The sequence below is a fragment of the Leopardus geoffroyi genome, chromosome C1, assembly GCF_018350155.1.
Source record: "Leopardus geoffroyi isolate Oge1 chromosome C1, O.geoffroyi_Oge1_pat1.0, whole genome shotgun sequence".
NCBI lineage: Eukaryota > Metazoa > Chordata > Mammalia > Carnivora > Felidae > Leopardus > Leopardus geoffroyi.
In genome coordinates this window covers 156,482,026-156,501,762 of record NC_059328.1, presented here as the reverse complement: position 1 = coordinate 156,501,762, position 19,737 = coordinate 156,482,026, and the positions used below count along the sequence as shown (strand labels likewise).

The window sequence follows — 19,737 nt, the reverse complement described above, 5'->3', positions numbered from 1 at the left end:
AGTGTAGAAACTTAAGGGCTTTGGTTTTGATGATTCAACACACTCCTCAGCCTAGCAGGCACTCTAACCCAGATGGGATGATAACTCTCAAGCAAACAGGCCCCATGCCAACCAGCCCTCCTCTAGGAAGCTTGGAGGGCTGCTTAAAACTGGGAAGAGATTCAGCAACCCTTCAAACTACAGGGAGGTCTCCTGAGGACTGGCCCAGTCCTGACATAACCTTGAAGCCTTGAGACCTGAAAGTAACTGGATACCTGTGAGCTGAGGCTCCCATAACATGGACTGTGGACTCCAGGGATCCTGGAATCTCTACCCAAATATGTAGTTTCTCAAACTGATACTAAAAATACAACTATTATCGTGGGTTTTCCTAAATTCCAAAATATTGGAGAGTGAGTTAGTACTCAGGATTATCTGAATTACTAGCAATTTCAAGTGGTTGCTTTAGCAAGTTCATAACCTTGCCCTCATTCTGTGAACTATCCAATATTTAAGAATATGCATATTTGCTGTATGGAAAGAAGGGATAAAAATGTATATTTATATGTTTTAGATATATATTCTATCAAATTCTGCAACAAACTTCAAATATAAATCCCGGCCAGTTACAGCCATTTGATACATGTTAAGGTCATGAGAAAGTATAGCATCTATTTTGAAATTTAAGATAAAGAAGGGAAAGGGTGATTTAAGGCCATGATATTTCTTGTACCTTTCCCCGTTGCCATCTAATGTACATAAGTGGCCTTCCTTGATTGATCAGACATAGATAATATAAGAGCATTAAAATATGGAAATTAAGGCAATTATTGTTAAGAAAAAACCCACTCTTTCCAACAACTATAAACAATGTCCAAATCATGTGCAAATTAATCTAATAAGCCTCAGTAATTATGTTAATGACTGAATACTTTCCTAGTAAGTGCATTTTCAACAAAAATATCAGTTCTGATACTGAACATGTTGCTTCTCATCTACCAAATGGATTATAAAACCCCAAATATACCCATTCCTTTCCTTTAGCATTGCGCTTTGGAATCAGACCATGTTACATGTGCAAAAGTGCATACAGTTGGTTATTTTTGCCAGGAGTACAACTATTATACACTGTTGTTGCCACTCACCCACCTAAGTGAGGAAGTCCATTGAGCTGTAGTTCAGTGGTGGTGATATGGTTTCTTTATTCAGGTCAGCTTGTAAATGAAGGTTTACATATGTGAGATGGCAGGACCTGCTCAAGGAGCGGTCTGTGGTCACGAGCTAGAGTGATGTTTCCTTGCTCAGGTGGAGAGAGCATCCCTGTGCCTTTGCCTTGTTTGGCCCCATGCACTGTACATTTCAACTAACCCGTGTTATTGTCAATGACCACATAACTTAGATTGTTTGTATTAAACATTTTTTTTCAACATTTATTTATTTTTGGGACAGAGAGAGACAGAGCATGAACGGGGGAGGGGCAGAGAGAGAGGAGACACAGAATCGGAAACAGGCTCCAGGCTCTGAGCCATCAGCCCAGAGCCCGACGCAGGGCTCGAACTCACGGACCGCGAGATCGTGACCTGGGTGAAGTCGGACGCTTAACCGACTGCGCCACCCAGGCGCCCCTGTATTAAACATTTTTATGTTGATCCTTATTCAATGTTTCTTAATCTCAGACTCAGAAATAAGATTTGGAATCTAATGGGTATGCTCATAATAATTAAGCCATTTTATTGACAAACTGATTTAAATACCTAACACAGAACCTAATTAAGTTATTTTAATAATAAAGTAGTTTAGCTACCTAACACTTACCTAGGTGAATACATTACACAATCATCTATTTTCTTTGCGAAGAACTGGCCTTGGGTTCTAGGGTATAGTAGAAATAACATAATTGGGGAATTGGACAAATAGTAATTCTAATCCTGGTTCTGACACTTAAAATCTTAGACCAGAATTTGTGAACCTCGGTTTTATTTCTTATAAACTGGGAAAACAATGTATTTTCCACATATTTCTTGTGAGTGCTAAAAAAGATAAAGGAAGTAAAACTGCATAGCACAGAATCTGGCATTTTAATTCATTGCTTAGCAAATGTTACCTCTCCCTTCTCTTCTAGGGTGCTTCTGCACACCATTGCCTTTCCATGGGCATGACTTTTATTTAGGTTCAACCAAATGCCATCTGGCTGAGGCTAGGATCATCAAAAACTGATCTCAACGTGACTGAAATATAATGGATTCAGTTTGGGGCTGAATCAGAGACTTCCAGATTATGCACATAAACTAATGGGTTTTTTTGTGTAGACAGAAATGTTAATGGCAGTTTCCATGATTTTTTTTTTTTTTTTGGACAGAGAGCAGGGGGAGGGGCAAAGAAGAGGGAGAGAGAGAATTTTAAGCAGGCTCCATGCCCAGTGCAGAGCCCAATGCAGGGCTCAATCTCACAACCCTGATCATGACCTGAGCCAAAACAAGCAGAGAAGCGTTATTAAATTCTTTATATGTAGGCTACCTTCATAATAGCATTAACATTTTTTTGTGTGTTTGTATTAAATAGTGGGATAATTTAGTTTTCTTAGTGCCCGATTTAAATATTCTGTTTTTTAGGACAGTATAAATACAAATTTGTCTTATGGTGTATTCTCCCAGTGCCTGTAAGATAAAAGTCTTCCAAAATAAAAAAAAATTGTTCACTAAATAACCCCTCTCTCACTAGGTACTTTCAAAATCAGTCTGTTTCCCCAAGAATCTTTTCTCCAATTTAGAACACTAATTTGTAGTAAATTTCCCTAATGATCCAGCAGGGGGTGCTATCTAAGAGGACTGGCAGGAGGCACTGGAGTGATACTATTTATTTTGGAAGAGATCTAGCTACTTCTGTGATTTCTGTGCATTCATTCAAAATCCGTGCTGCATCTAAAATGGATTTTAATGACTATGTAAAAACTTAAATGTCATTTAGAATTACAATATTGTTAATGAGTTTGGCACAGTCAGCCTTGTCTCTAAATAATTTGTAAAGAAGAATGTTAAGAGTAGCTATTTTAGAACGCCACCCTTCTTGGCTATTCTTTCTCTCTCTTTCTCTTTTGGTTAAATGAACAACTTTGCTAATTTGGAGATTATAATTATAAAAGAGTAACCTTATATTCCATTAAGCTATAAAGCTGCTACTAATAAAATGACTCATCAAACCCTGTGGATTGAAGGCCACAGATGATAGAACCCAACAAATTCTTTTGAATATGACTTTATTATGCTTTGGCTCTAAAATTGGTGGTCCTACTGAATCCTGCTGTTTCCTATAATCATAATTGGTTTAGCAGAGTGCCTACATTGCTAATCTCCCTCATTTCTATGTTGATTAAGCTACTCCTAATGGATTTAGTGCATACAGAGAAATGAGAAAAGCAAAAAAAAATTTATACTGCCAGTGAATTTAAATGAACTATACATGAGACCAAGGAGGGCGGCATGCAGACCCACATTATTAAAATTTGAAATTAATTCCCAACCTTCCTGAGGAGAATAGCTATAGGTTAAATGATAATGATGGCAATAATAACACATTTATACTCTGCCTTATGGCTTACACGTAAATTATCTCTTTGACTTCTCTCTAAGATCCTCTGTGGTAGATGGCTATTCCCATTTTTCAGTTAAGGAAACTGAAGCTCAGGGAGGGGTTAAGATAGTAGCCCAAATTCACACAACTAGTAAGTAGCAGCACTGAAGCTTCAATTCACATCCTTGCCTTTGATTCACACTATGTGCTTTCTCTGCTTTATCCCACCACCCAGTGGTATTCTTGCATTACAGTGTAAGGAGCGTGTGCGAAGGGCAGACAAAAAGCACATTGCCTAATGCAAAACCACCAGGAGCAGCTTACATTGGCAGAGAAGCTGCGGCAGTCACCCCTGGAAACAGCAGCCTGGTACCTCGCCATCCGCTCCTTCAAGGACACCACCTCCTGGAGGTCTGACACACCCTCGCTCTGTGCAGCACTGTCTTCTACAAACCCACTGGCAGGCTTATTAGGGCCAACGGTCACTGCAAACAAATGTAGCACGCTCAGATATGTGTTTCAGGCTTTGAAAAGAAAATACCATCACCTTATGAACAGTAAAGGCATTTAAAATATCTGCTCTCATAAAACAGACTGCATCATTTCACAACACTGTATTTGCAATGTTCCACAGTCTCCCTCTTTTCTTCAGGCTTTCAAGCAAAGCTACAAAATGCCTCTACAGAAGCATATGCTTATGAGAACATCAAACAAAAATATTGTCTCTCCTCCTACTCCTGTGATTATTCTGATGAAAGACAGTGATTTATTAAGAGCTTCATGATGTTAATAATGAACATTCCTGAGGCACCGTGGGTTGAATTTAGGTTAAATGCAGTAAGAGCATTTTCTCATTTGCTTCTCTTGCTTAACAACCTCATGAGGTAGGTGCTATTAGTTTCTAAAATTTATAGATAAGAAAATGGAGAGTCACAGTGGTTAAAAAACTTTCCCATGATCACACAATTACTTAGAGGCAGATGTGATGGGTGGACCAAATCTTTAGAATGTCTAAAAATTGCTCTTTGCTTGTCTCCCCACCCCTAACACTCAGGAGATGGATCTAGCCAAAATAAGCAATTGCCATGAGAATTATAGACTGTGGATTTATTTCCTTTATTCATAGAGACCTGTAATACATGAGAAAGAAATAATAGTACTGTTAGAAAAAGCTTTGTCAGTCACCCATTTCAGATGGCCTGATATTTCCCCATTTAAGCCATCTACTTGACAAAAATACAGGGTAACAGGAATTACATATTTGGAAACAGAGCAAAAGACTGATTGCATGATCACAGAATAACAGTTGTCAGAAACAGAAAGGTCCTAAATATCATATAGTCTTACCTAATCTAACAAGCTCCTTTTTGGCATAGGAAAACATGTCTAAATGTTTCCTTATGTGAAAGGAAGACAAGGGCTCTCCGTGGTTATGTGATTCTCCACAGTTTTTTAGTTATATGTGCCAGAGCTGGTCTCAAAACTAGATTTTCGTATTTAATCTACTGTCCTTTGTTTGATGGTTTACTATTCACTGCTAAAGAACTCTAATTCCAAAATCATTGCAAGGGTTTTTTCTGGGACCAATCAGTGTATATATACGTACACATATATACACATGCATATGCATGGATGCATATATATTCATTACTCATTCATGCACCCCCTGCCTTTCATCTTAGGGCTGGTATTTTCTGGAGCTCGTAGAACAGGGCTCATTGGTATACTTTATTTGGATTGGTTTGATTTCATCACTGTAAACCATGGCCCAAACAATCCCAGGTAACAGATAACCAAGCTGTTTCTTTTCTATTCTTCATACCTCCTCCCCCAGCTCCCACATTGAACCATCTTATAGAATCCTTTTGGTTAAGGTTTATGTATACAATAGCAGTTGAGAGCAACCTATGTGATCAGAAAAAATTAAAAATCATTTGTGTTTTGGCTCCCTGAGTATCTGGTTTTCCACAGAGACTTCTTACTCAAATAAACATTTTCATATATTTCAGTTAAAATTATAAATATGTTTTACTTAAAATGCTTTCAAAAATACAAAATATACAGGAATACAAAGTTGTGATTATGAATGCTATGATTGTACAACACTGATTTGTTCATAACAAATGTCAGTTATTTTTGAAATTCACCTGTCATTCAAAACCTCACATTCATACAAAAGTATATTCCTTCAGTTGATTCCGATAAGACATTCTCCCATACCACTGAAAGTCTTTCACATGATAAAGAAAATACATCTCTATTTTCCCCTGTGGATTATCTATCTGCACAGACGAATTCAGTTTATATTCAACTGTACTATTACTTTGTTGTGAATGATTACTATATAGATTTTATTCAACATGACTCCCTAAAGTTTTTCCACATTAACACCCAAATTTCATTTTGTGTATTATTCATAAAAGATGTCATTCTTTTATTTATCTTAACAGAAAGTCACAGTTTATTTTTGCTAAAATTTACAGATGGTATTTACTTTTCAAATATTTGAGTTTTATCATTTTTCATCCTACTGCGAAATGCCCAAGACTAATGGTCAGGAAATCAGTGACCTGATTATTAAGAAATTTGTATTCCATTGCCTTATGGCCTTTCATTTTGATCACAGACAAGACACTACATTTTAATCTCTCCATTTCTCCTTCCTATCTGTAACTTTGCCCACACAGGTAGTCATGGAGTAGAAAACTTACTTGAGTTAACAAACCGTGTCCATATTGTTTCCTAACCTTCTAAGTTAATACCTATCAATTTCTTCATCTGAAAAACAAGGTGATGCTTCCTGCCCAGTGTACTATAAGGCAGTGTTTCCGTCTGCTCCTATCTTGAAACTGATGACAGTGGATGTAACTTTTTAAGGTTGAAAAGACAGCTTCTTTCCTAGGGATAAGTGAGGAAAAAAACAGGGACATTTGTCCCCTGATCTCCTACTGTGCTATTTCAGAAGGCTTGAATGCAATTGAGATTGGAGAACAGTGTAAAATGAGTTTAGGGAACCTTTAAAGAGAGAGGTGACAAAGAAGAACAAATAAAGATGCTCTTGTCACAAAACACCTATGGAAATATAGGGGGAAATTTGCACACCTGTAAGTATGTAAATCAGACTATGTAAGAACATGCCATAAGGCTAAAGTGGTCTGTGAAAAAGGAAGGGAAAAAACAAACTTTTCAAATGACTATTTCTGTTAGAAGGCATTATAAATATTAAGATCACAAAATCATTGTACTAGAAGTGACTTGTCTCTGGGGCTTAGTGGTAATTCATTGTGCAGATGAGTATGAAAATCCAAAGAAGTTCAGTGAATTCTCCCAAATCTCCAGAGTTAATGGCATAGCTGGACATAGACTCCATTGCACCCTAAATATTGAATGTTTTCTTTTGTTTGCTGATGAGAAAATAATTGCTAATCTACCCCAAATATTCATTCTTTGCATAATAGAATAAATCCTATAAAGCAGAAAGAACATATAATAAGTAAGCACTTTGGAAGAAAACAAAACACAAAAAATTATGAGGTGTTACCATGAAAACTATAACACACCAAGGATAAGAATGTCTTTTATAAGAATTCTGAGGTTCTTAGGAAAAATACTTATGTTATTATTTTTTGTAATATACTACAGATAGATCCACTTTCTATTTTCTTAAGTCATGAGACTTAAATCATGTGGCTACAGATCTATTTTCTCGCTCTCCAAACATGCACTTTTCCTCTGCAGTTTTTAAAAACAAAGTGACTAAATCAATCAACCAATAAAATTTGCCCAGTTACAGAACGTGTTATGTCTTCTTGAATTCTACTTTATATGGTAAGTCCGTGTTTAAAGCACTAAAAAAAAAGCAAAGTAGTACAATATAAGATAGAATGCTCTTCTTTTCTTGACCAATTATTCACACGCCTGTAGTCAGTCACAGAAGGATGACTATGCATCCTTGGCATCCTATGCATCCTGTGTTTCCTTGGAGTAAAATAATAGCTTTAAGAAGTCAGATGTAGAAAACAATGAGAAATAGTCAATGTAATTAATACAATCTTGGATTTTCTTCTAATTTCACAGCTTCTATTATTAGTGAAAGAATTCTTAGAAATATGCACAGGCTAGTATTAACAGACATTTCAAAAGGGCCATTGTTACACTTATTATAAACCATTCTTCTAACCAGCTGTTCAGGAAATTTTAAATTTGGAATTCTGTGGTTTATAAAAGGATATGCTTGCTCTTACAACATTAACAAATAACAAATCTTTCTTCATTTCCCATTAAACAAATAATTGTCTAAAATCTGAAGTAACAAGTTATATATATAAACCTAAAATCTTCAAAGAGTAAGAACTTGGAGATAAAGGTCAATGGTTTGAAACATAGTGCTGGGATCAGTGTGTTGCTCAAAAATATGGTCAAAGTCAGAAAAATGTCTATTCAGAAATACCCAATGTGGCACAGTTCGCAAAGCCAAGTGCTTTGTCATGATCTTATTTCTAAAGCAAGATTCCATCTCAGCACATTTTCTAAATGTAATGTTTCTTCTTCCTGTCAAAATATGAGAGGTACATTCCTAAACTGTAGCGGTGGATCAAGTTTTATGGAAAGGATGACCATGTTATGATACTACAATGGATATAATTGGATAAAAGATAGATATAAACACCAGATGCTTCAAAACTGGCTTGCACAAATACCGTTTAAATTTTTGTGAGTCACCTTATTTCTTTTCCCTTTTGCCTACCCAATATGGGTTACGTGGAAGTCTGTAGAATAAAGTTTAAGATACTTTGACCTCTGTATTTCACTGACAGACCAGTTGCTGGTGTTATGAAACTCATATTAGCTGTGTCTGATTTAAAGGAGGCACCTGGCTGAGGTAAAATCAAAAGAAAAGAAAGCTGTCAGAGATGAGAAAAGAACCAGAGGTATTAAAGTGTTTAGAAGAATTAAAACACACACTGAAGGCAGTAAATAGAATAATATATGCTATAGCAATGTGAAAGGAGATGCCAGAGAACAGAGAGCAAAATCCAAACCTTACAATTACAGCATTGCAGTGAGAGGCTGGTGGAGTAAGCAGAACATATCATATATATTTGAGGAAAAATTGCTGAAAATAAAAATTTGGGCATAGATTTAAATTATTTACCATAATCCAGAAATAAAATTAAGTTTAAAACACCAATATAACAATAAATCCTTGTAAAACTTGAATGTTTTACAAGGAGAGAGAAAAGTTCTACAATTATCTAGACATGTGAAGAGTTTCTGTGATGAAAAAACAAAATTCAGACATCCTTAGATGCCCCCTTTATAACACTAAACACTAAAATCAGTTAGAAAATTGGATACTGGTTACTGAAATTTTAGTTCTGTGAGCTCAAGTCTATATGAATCCACTTTGGTACTCATGTGAGGCATCAACACATAGTCAAACACAGTCCATGTGACAAAAGTCAGTCAGAAAGAAAGGGTTTTACCATATAATACCTAAACAAGAAGGTAGAAATAAGATCAGATATAACAGTCATGAAAATAAACACAGGTCAAACGCCATACCAAAAGACAAACAAATAAATCCAACCATATGCCGCTCACAGGAAATAAACCTAAAACAAGACACAACATTTAAAAAGAAAATATTGCGCAAAAATGTAACAGGCAAATATAAAATGAAGAACAGTCATCATGGCTATATTCCTTTCGTGCAAAATAACATTAAAGACAAAGTGTACTAAATGAGATAGAGGGCCATTCAACAGATAGAAGATACTAATCCCACTGTGAAGCTGTAACCCTGTAGGCCTCTACATGCTGACTAGCATAGTACAACAACATATAAACACCATCAGTAATAAGAAAAAGGAGAGCTTTATGGGAATCTAATTGCTGTGGGTGACATTCACATATCTCCCCCCATCTTTGCCATATGAAATTTCAAAAGGAAATGATTTGCATTATATAATTAGGAAGGCTTATTTTAATATATTTACTCATTATCATTAAACAACTATCGGTTATCTACAGTAAGCATACGATACATTCACAATGCACCTTTCAATCTAGTTGGAAAGAAAGGCAGGGAATTATAACCCAAGAGTTAATAGGTTTGTACCAGCTAAGTTGGGAGCCTACGGGAGAGGACATAATCCACTCGGGTGTATCAATAAGCAGGTGTCAGGGCAAGCATCCTCAGAAGGGGGACATCTGCCCTGAAACATGAAGGAGCTGGCCATGTGACTATGTGGAAGAACAAAAGGGAGGAGACAGCAGCATTACCAATGAATCATGTTGGGGAAACTGGGTAATGATTTTGTGGAAAGCATCAAACAGTTCCTCATGTCACAGCATGTTACAGAGTATTAGATGGAGTTAAGAGTTAGATGGTTTTTAAAATGATAAAAAATCTTTAGAGAAGTAGCAAATGATTTCAGTTGGACTTTCTAAGCATAAAAAATTTAAAGTAAAACATCTTTTAGTGGCTCAGTCGGTTAGGCATCTGACTCTTGATTTAGCTCAGGTCACCAACTCATGGTTTGTGGGATCAAGTCCCCATGGGGCTCTGCACTGACAACGTGAAGCCTGCTTGGGATTCTCTCCCTCTCTCTCTGACCCTCCCTGGCTTCCACACGCTCTTTCTCTCTCAAAATAAATAAATAAACAAAAAAAATCTTTTAAACAAAAATAATTATAAGACAAAAGGAAAAGTGGAGGGGCAATTGTAATAAATAAGCTAAAAGTGTTGCTTTTTCAATAAAGTACACTGACAAGTCAGAAACAAAATTGTAGACATGACTGAAAATAAAGGCCTCAAAAGAATGATTCACAAATAAAAAATGATAGCAAATATGTATGAAATGGTTTCTACGTGTCAGACATTAATCCATTTAGTGCTCTCAACCACCCTATGAGGTAGAGACTATTTTTATTTTTTATCTCCGTTTTACAGATAAGGAAACAGAGACACAGGAAGCTTGCAAAACTTGCTCAAGATAGGTGGCTGGTGAATTTCAGAGCTGGAAGGGGAAGCCAGGCAGTCTGGCTCTAGGTTCTGTGACTTTACAATCTGTGCTACTTCTCAAGGAATACATGTGTCCAAAAACCAAAACCAAACCCAAACACTCACCTTCCCAGTAAACAGATGAAGCGAACTTCAAACAACAAGGAGACTGTTCTGTCATGAACTGACTCCTATTGCGAATATAATAAAAACATATAGAAACTAGTCCCAGAGAGCTAACCCAGTATATAATTATGACTCAGAAGAAATTCCAAGTTTTAATAGTAATTTGAACTCTTAAGCAAATAAACAAGAAGTTAATTTTTTTTTTCTTTGCAATTGTCTAAAGTCAATCCAATAAATCTTTATTTAGTCCAAACTAAGAGCCAGGAAGAAAGTGAGCTGGTGGGCCACAAAAAAGCCCACAAAGCTGGTGCAAACACAGATATCAGCTTCAATAAGGCAAACACACTTTCAGTGATGCATCAATAGCCTTCCTGCTGTATTTTGGATGCGTTATAAAGAAGTCAACTGTTTAGTACTTGGAAAATTGATTTAGAACTAAATTGGGAGAGTGATGAACTAACTTCTATCAAATCTAAACATATGATCTATAATCCAGCTCAGACTCGTGTACAGGATATCATACTGATGGACACAGCACAGGCTCACAGCCATTAGCATGAATAAGTTTTCTGTAATTCTCAATATTTGCATATCCCTCAGCTAATAATAAAATTCATCTCTTTTAAACATTCATATTGCTGCTGCCAAGTCAAATTTGTAATCAATTTGAGTTTTATATATTTTACCCTCATTTGAATATTATAAAACCAAGAAGTAGATGGAGAATAAAATGAAAGAGCAAATGTACAGCACAATCTTGCATTAATTTATAGTTCTTAAAAAAATACATGGAGAGGAAGGGCAAGGAGTAAAACGAGTGAAAGTGTGTGCCATGACAGCACAAAAACTGTACTGTGGCATCCATCCAGTATATGAGCAGAGTGAACCAGATTCCATTTTTAAAACTAGCCTCCGTATGGTCCTATTCCCTCCAAATGCACTGTGTTGTTGTGTATACACTTGTCACCTTCCCCCAAGTTTTTCATTCATTCGAGTTCATTTGATTACCATGCTTTATACATTAACAAAAACAGATAATCTCTCAGGGTAAGAAAAAGAATTAGTTTTTGCCTCCTTACTAACCCTTCCACCCTTCCCTAACCAGTACTCTCCCAGTTCACCAGATACTGGAAGAGATCCTGTACATCCAGTTGCCTGTGAGAGGAAGAAGACAAGATTCAGCAATGTTGTAAAGCAAAATATTGGTCCTCCAACAATGTTCACATACTAATCCCCAGAATCTGTGAATGTGTTATTCTACATGGCAAAGGGGACTTTGTAGATGTGATTAAGTTAAGAGTTTTGAGATGGGGAGATTATCCTGGATTATCCAGATGGGTTCCACATAGTCCCAAGGGTTCTCATAAGTTAAAGAGAGACACAACAAAGTCAGTCAGAAAGGAAAGGTGATGACAGAAGCAGAGGTAGGGTTGAGAGAGAGGGGGTGAGGGGGGCAGTGCAGATTGTACATTACTGGCTTTGAAAGCAGAGGACATGCGTTAATGAATGTCGGCAGCTTCTAGAGGCTGGAAAAGGCAAGAAAACAGATCCCTCCACCCCCCTGGACCTTTTGGGAGGAGCTTGCCCCAGCCAACACCTTCACTTTGGCCCAGTGAAACCCATTTTGGATTTTGGAGCTCCAGAACAATAATATAACAAATTTGTGCCATTGTAAATTACTACTTTTGTGGTAATTTGTTACAGCAGCAATAGGAAGCTAATGCAAGCATCCACTCTACCCGTACACACACCTGTCCATGTCAGAATTTACTACATGGTAGATTCTTTCTAAACATCTTTATTTATTTATTTATTTTTTTAATTTGAGAGAGAGAGAGAGAGAGAGAGAGAGAGAGAGAGAGCGAGTGCACATGAATGGGGGAGAGTGCAGAGGGAGAGGGAGAATCCCAAGCAGGCTCCACGTTCAGTGTGGAGCCCAACGCAGGGCTCAATCCCACACCCCTGGCATCATGACCTGAGCTAAATCAAGAGTCAGATGCTCAACCAACTGAGCCACCCAGGCACTCCAGTAGATCCTTTTTAAGTCATATATTAGTTCCAGGTCCCCCAAATCACACAGATTTATATACACAAACCACCTTGTGATAGAAACATCTTTGAAGTTATTCTTCATGCCCCAAAGAAGAAATGCCCATCTACTTATAGATAAGACTAAGTTTAAATGTCCATTTAGATTTTAATCTCTCTGAGTAAAAGAACTGCCCTTTCTAATTGTAGTAATGTATTACCATATAGACTTGTCCTGTTTTGTGCAGCTCCTAGTGTCTCACAAGAAGTACTTCTGGTACTAAAGCAGTTAAGAACAAATAGAATTTAGTCAGAAATTAGATAATTATTAGTACAGTAATATTGCCAGTTTGGGGTATATTTGGACATTTAATCATATTGCTATTAAATATTTCAAATTAATTGCTTAGTGTAGTTAAAGAATTGCCCAGTTAAAAAATCAATAATTGAATAAAATGACTTAAATTTCTTTGAAATGGTCAAATAAATTAGAACCATTAAATGCCTATCAATGGTGCATAGTTTTACAACTTATGTCTCATGTTAGACATTTCCCTAGCATAATCAAACGTATATTGCCTTATAACAATGATAACTGCCTGTTAGTGAGTATTGATTATGTGTTAAGCATTTTGCACGTATTCTTATACACCTACATTTTACATCTAATTCTTACAGCGACCATATCTGATCGGTGGTATTATTTCCATTCAACTGATGAAGAAAGTAACATTTAAAAGATGAAATCATCTAGTAAGTGGCTGAGCCTGGAATTGAGTTCAAGTATTTCTGAACTACCTGTTCAACTCTACACAGTCTCTCATGTAAATATTTTTAATTAAAATATAACATTTTATTATAAAATACATTTTAATTAAGGCTATGAATCCTTTCTGCTTCCTAAACATCTATACACAAATCCTTTCTAAACATTTATTTTAGTGCATGTAGGGATAAGTCAAGGGGAAACCAATAAAGTTGAATTTCTATGACTCTAATTGGTTCTTTTTTCATCCTTATAAGCTTGAGTTTAGAATTAGAAATCGAAGTGAATTCCTCAATTATATTTCTTTGGTCAGTACAGAGATCAAACTTGAGATGGGGTTAGGTATCGATCCACGCAAACAGGGAAATGACAGACTTGACTACAAGGGAAGAGAAATGCAAAGCAAGGGCCACTGCTCTAATTTTCTCTAGATCAATTCTGCTCCAGGGCATGGCAGGTGGTGTCCTGCTTCCACCACAGTGTCCTCTTGTTTGAATCTGCATCCCAAGTATACAATAAAAGTATCTGATCAACTCTCTTCCTAAGGCTTTAGTCATGCATTTAGTAAACATCTACCACCCATCTACCATGAGCCAAGCACAGTGCTCAAGGCTGGGCATGACCTAATCACCATTATATTCAGTCCTGCTCTACTTGAAGAGAGAAGAAAAGAAAAAAACCAGAGAGCTTCTCAGGAAATACAGTATTCTAAGAAGTGTTGATTTGGCCTTATCTCTAAAAACAGCAATACAACAGGTTGCATCATTTCAACATGCTGACTTCTGAATAAAACCAGCTCCCAGATGGCTCAGCCTGCTAAGGAAGCTGGCTTGACTGAAGACACACCAAATGTAGTTCTCTTTAGGTGGGGAATCTTGAGGAACTTGGTGGCACACACTCCACACCCCACCCCCAAAACCATATTTGTTTATATGGAGATGACATAAGATGGATCAAGCTCAATCCGATTTGATGGGGTTAAAGAGCCACTTGTAGCCCACCACAGGCTCAATTTCCCTTTAGATTTCCCCCACTTAACCTGGGCAGTGAGTAGCTCCCTCCACTGTGCTCTCCCACCACTTAAAAATTACACTTCGATTTGCATGACATTACATTTTAGTGTATCTTTGAAGTTCCTCCGCCTGCCATATCCCCGCCCACCCTCCCACCTCCCACTGGGCTTCTGTCACCTTCCCCCAACATGCAAGTTCCCCCAGCACAGGACAGAGCTAAGTTAATTTTGTAAACCTGTTTTACTCCAGGTTCTGTCTTGGGCTCTTATCCATCAGGAGGCAGACCCACACGCAGATCAACCATCCACTCTGGACCCAGAAGGCCCAATATTATTCTATCTCTGACATTCACTTTTGACTTTAAGCAAATTGCTTAACTTTTCTAAGCCTCTTTCTTCTTCCCTCTATCATGGGAATGATAACAGAACCTAGTGATTGCCTGTGAGGACTGAAGGAGATCTTATAAAGCAGTTTACATAATATCTTGCACACAGTAAATAATAAATGGTCACTAGCTGCCAGTCACCCTAGGTGTTATTATATCTCCTGCATGTAATTATGCAGGTAATCTGAGCTGATACAAGTCTAAGAATAATAAAAGTTATGAAATTTCCCAAGGATCAAAGCTATAAGGAGAAAGGATAGGACTTTGATCCACCTAAATCTAAAGCCTTCTGTAAGGATATTCCATTCCTCTTTATAAACCTGGTATCTACCACGTTTCCTGAAACAAAGAGAGCACAGTAAATCATGAAGGAATGGAACTACACGATGAGATTCAAGCAAAGAAGATGGCATAGCCCTACTCATATGGCCACAGGCATGGAGAAAATATGTAAAGGAGAAGAAATTACTAACTCAATGAATATGATATTCAAACTGTATCTTGACACTAGCTCATGAACTGGGTCACCAGCAAGCAACAAGGCAGTCCTCCGAAAACATAAAGCTCATGAAAACCACCCTTGTGTACAGATCAACTGTTTCCTCCCAAAAAAACATTCCCCACATTTTCCCCTCTTCTACGTAATTTAGGTAAAGTCATGAAACCATCAGTCAGTTATTTAACATTTTCCATTTCCCTATGCAACTTCTGAACGGTTTGCATGGTGCAGTGAGCCATGGTCTGGACCAGCCAGGTGGTGAGGATGCAGCCACTCCCTCAGTCCCTGCTGCCCTGTGGCTGCCTGCTACAGGCAAGGAGAAGGGTCTTGGATTTTTCTCACCTGTGATCCATTACACTGTTGCTCTGCTAGGTAACTTTGCCTTGCTATGTACCTCTACTAAATGTCTCTACTAAGTACCTTTATTTAGGTGTTAAATAATCCCTAAATAGAGGTGTTGCTATATTCATTTAATCTGAATGTAGGTATTCTTCCTACTTGAGTATTCCTTTTATTTAAATTGAATTCCATCCTTTTCTTCCGAAAGTCTCTATTGCAGAAAATCCCCAAATTTCATGTCATTCTACATTATTCCATGTCTGCTTGAGTTGCTACCTTTTTGATACAACTTTTCCTCACTATTTTCTAAAGTACTCCTTTTTTATTCCCACTGCTTCATTACTGCTTCCCCTTTTCACAAACTCCCTGTGATTGCCCATCTCCAAATCTCCTTTACGTGTGGCTCGTTTACTAGTGGGCAGTACCTTTGTGAAGAGAATATCTTCCATCTTCTTTCTGGTTGTTTTTTGTTTGTTGGTTTGTTTGTTTCTTTTAGTTAGGCTAGAACTTGAAAAATGGCAAGCAAATGTAATCACTTCTTAACCACAGAGAGATAGTCATCAAAGTCAGTCTGTGATTAGCAGCAAATGTGTGTGCCTCTGAAAGGCAGTGCAGGAACAGACTAGTTAACATGTCCATCAGCACCTCTAAAACTGTCAGGACCTCCAGATTACACAAAGTGACTTCATTCTGAGGTCAGAGCAATTTGTTGGTAGATGGAGATGAGTCATGCATACTAGCTTAGAATCTGTCTTCCCTAAAATGGTCCACTTTTTTCTCTCATTGGTTTTGTAAAAATCCATATGAAGCTAGTTCATGTATACTGAACTGTTTTGTTGAGTTCCAAGTATGCTGAGGGCACTCAACAGGTCAAAAAATGAGCCACAGTAATATAATGGAGATGCTGAACCTTTACTAATTTGCAGCTTTGAGAAACATCCCGTGGTGTGCCCATCTTTAAGTGGTTTGTTTGTAGGAGGCAGAGGTAGGGAAGTTAATTACTTCCCGACTATGACTTTAAATCATTTCTGTGCTAGTTGCATTCTGGAACAGCCAGAGGTTTCTGGATCTGTTTTTAGGAATTCCCCGATACTTCGCCCTCTTTCTAACTCTCACCTCTCTTCTAAGGTTAGCATGTGACAAAGGATATTAAAAGAAAGCCCAAATCATCAAATTCTGACTCTCACCAATTTAGACAACTGATGCTGTGGCAGCTTTTCTCCTACTAATCACCCTTTTCCTTTGAGTAATAAAATATATTTAAGCCTTTGTCTTAGAGAAATTTAGTCTCCAAATTTATACCAACTCTTTTCAATGACCTTAAGGAAGTGTTTGTTTAAAAGTGCTTTCTCTGCCTAAGTCTACAAACTACAGTATCCTTTGATATGTTATTTTTTCTTTTAAAACTAATGGCCGATAGGCTTGATCAAAAAAGGGAAACCACACTAATTCTACGTACTTTCTTTACTGAACATTATTTGGAAAAGCTAAGCAGTCGAGGGAAAAGAGAAAATGCTTCAATAATGTAACATACTGCTTGGTGAATAACTGACTCCTCTGGAAATAAATTCTGTCTTTCAGAGCAGTGATGTTCTTAGAAAAATTCCACTTTCTAAGAAAATGAATACTTTCAAAACGATGTGGGCTTTAATCATTTAACCTTGGGTAAGATGACAAAAATGCTAATGTTCAGCAGAAATGTTATGAATCTGGGGCACCTGGGTGGCTCAGTAGGTTAAGTGTGCAACTTCGGCTCAGGTCATCATCTCACAACTTGAGTTCGAGACTCACATCAGGCTCTGTGATGACAGCTCAGAGCCTGGAGCCTGCTTTGGATTCTGTGTCTCTGTCTCTCTCTGCCCATCCCCCACTTGTGCTCTGTCTCTCTCTCTCTCTCAAAAATAAACATTAAAAAAAAAAAGAAATGTTATGAATCCATGTTTTTCTTACAAAAGCTATAGGTTCTACTAATGTGCTCTAAATTGAAAGGTAATTTGCATCTTGTTCAAATGTTTGTATCGTAACAACTACTTTCTCATTACTGTCCCTATAATTGTAGGGGACATACATATATTTTGAACAGTCTTTTAAATACAGAACAGGGATGTTTATAAAGTGTAATAATTTTAATGTATCAAAACTTTGAATCAGTCGGGTCCTGGGTTATTCTGTCACCAACAATTAACGTGCCCTACATGCCCTTTGCATATAAATGTGGACTGTAACTTCAAAAGAAAAAGATGATGTCAGTTTCCTAATGATATGCAGGTACTAGGGACAGTCCAAAGAGGGGAAGTAATTTAATAGTCTGCCCTGCTTAAGATACACATGAAGTACATAGTTAGTCAGTCTCATCATCCCTTAATTTATTTATACTTATTTATCTTTAAAAATTTGGCATTGGCATTTGTTTCTTTTCCCTTAGAGTCAAAACCTAATCCTCTAAGTGCACCATACGTGGAGTAACTTAGTTTATGCTGCTTATTTCACTCTTGTTTTTAAAGGGTGAAGTGTAAAAATCACTCTTTAAATGTTATCCAGATTAAAACTTGCTCTTTTCTATGCACATTAAAACAGTAACAAAAAAAAAAAAAAGACAGTAACATCTGTGAACAACAAAGAATTTAATTAAAACTTGCAAACAAAAGATTTCCTAGGCCAATGGTATTTTAGATCAAGTGTAAGAGAAGGTGAGAGGTGGGAAGTTGGGGGGAGTGAATTGTAAGAAGCAATTTTAAAATTATATATTGGGCCTCATTGTAAAATTCCATATGAAGCTTTAAATTGGATTAAGTTCCCCAGACTATTTCTTTTAGACACCAAAAGTCTTGGGCAGATGGACAAGTCATTTCAGCTTAGTGTGACCTGCCACTGTATTAGGACACCTCACCTGATAGGGAAGAACTCAGACTGTAAACTTAAGCAACTCCTTGTTTGTCAGCAATTACTATTTTAAAAATTTTAGACATGTAACCACAACTGTAGGCCATCAACGATGGCCAGGAGCTCAGCACCGGTTTCCATCTCTTAAGTCTTTTGTTTGCCTGCATAACCGTATCTACCATGATTTCAGTCAAAGTCTCTCTTAGCTTCATCAGTTTACAAAATGGCCATCACAAAGTGGCCAGAAATGCTCTTTATGTGCCCTATTTGGGAGTAGGAGGAGTCTAAAGCATTTCTAAGAATGATCTGCTCGTGCTTTCCGTAACGATGAGTGGCACAGCCTTTCCTAACATTCTTGCAGAAGTGGTTATTGCATTTTTATTATTATTCGGAACTAAAATTCCTAGATTCCCAAGACATAAATGGACAGTCGAAATGAAAACAGCTGTTTGTTTTAACGTTTGACATCACAACGTATACACAGTGGATGACCATTAAGCATTTATCAAATGAATTTGTCTTGAAATAATAGTGCAAGATCAAGTGCCCATCTTTCGATAGTTCCTGTTGACAGATTTTGTTACTTTCTCTCTTTTACTTCTTTTTAAAGAGTAGAAAACAAGTTCCCAATTCTGCAACAGAAGATATTTAAGCAGCCTGGAGATGTGAAAGTTGGGATTACAGCTTCCAGGAGGGAGCAAAAATAAACTTCTTGCCTGTGAACCCGTGAGTCTCCCACAATGAAATCCAGCTCATCACCAAAACTGCTCCACAGGACACCGCATGAGCAAGTGAAAATTAGAACTGCACAAGAATGTTTGCTTGGAAAGTAAAACCAGTCAACTTTGGGCTTTCTGCCAAATTCAATTTCTGCCAGGAATTCTTCTGTTATTACATATCTGCAGAAAGCAATTAGAAAAATTTTATAGCTAAAAAATTCCAGATATATTTATGTCTCCATTGCAGTTCAGTCCAGAAGAAAAGAACTAGCCTTCTCAGGCCAGAGGGCTAAGAGCAGGATTACAGACAGAACACGCAGACACTGATGCACACTCACATTTTTCCTTGGAGGAACATCTAATCACAAGTGGTATCCTATTTGCTTTCTGAGATCTAGGAGAAGGACCTCAGTAGGTATTCAGG

At 37.3% G+C, this 19,737-nt stretch overlaps 1 protein-coding gene across 2 annotated transcripts in view; it reads right to left on the bottom strand.

Moving 5' to 3' along the window:
- Window positions 1–19,737, bottom strand: part of XIRP2 (xin actin binding repeat containing 2) — a 72,916-nt gene that overhangs the window by 44,517 nt on the left and 8,662 nt on the right. Inside the window, exon 2 of one of the 2 annotated variants that reach the window (XM_045480083.1) lies at window positions 3,874–4,034. In XM_045480083.1, coding sequence (XP_045336039.1) covers window positions 3,874–3,930 — 57 coding nt within the window. In that variant the 5' untranslated portion in view covers window positions 3,931–4,034. Of the gene's footprint in view, window positions 1–3,873; window positions 4,037–19,737 lie in introns of those variants that run through there. The other variant, XM_045480082.1, reaches the window with a different exon arrangement.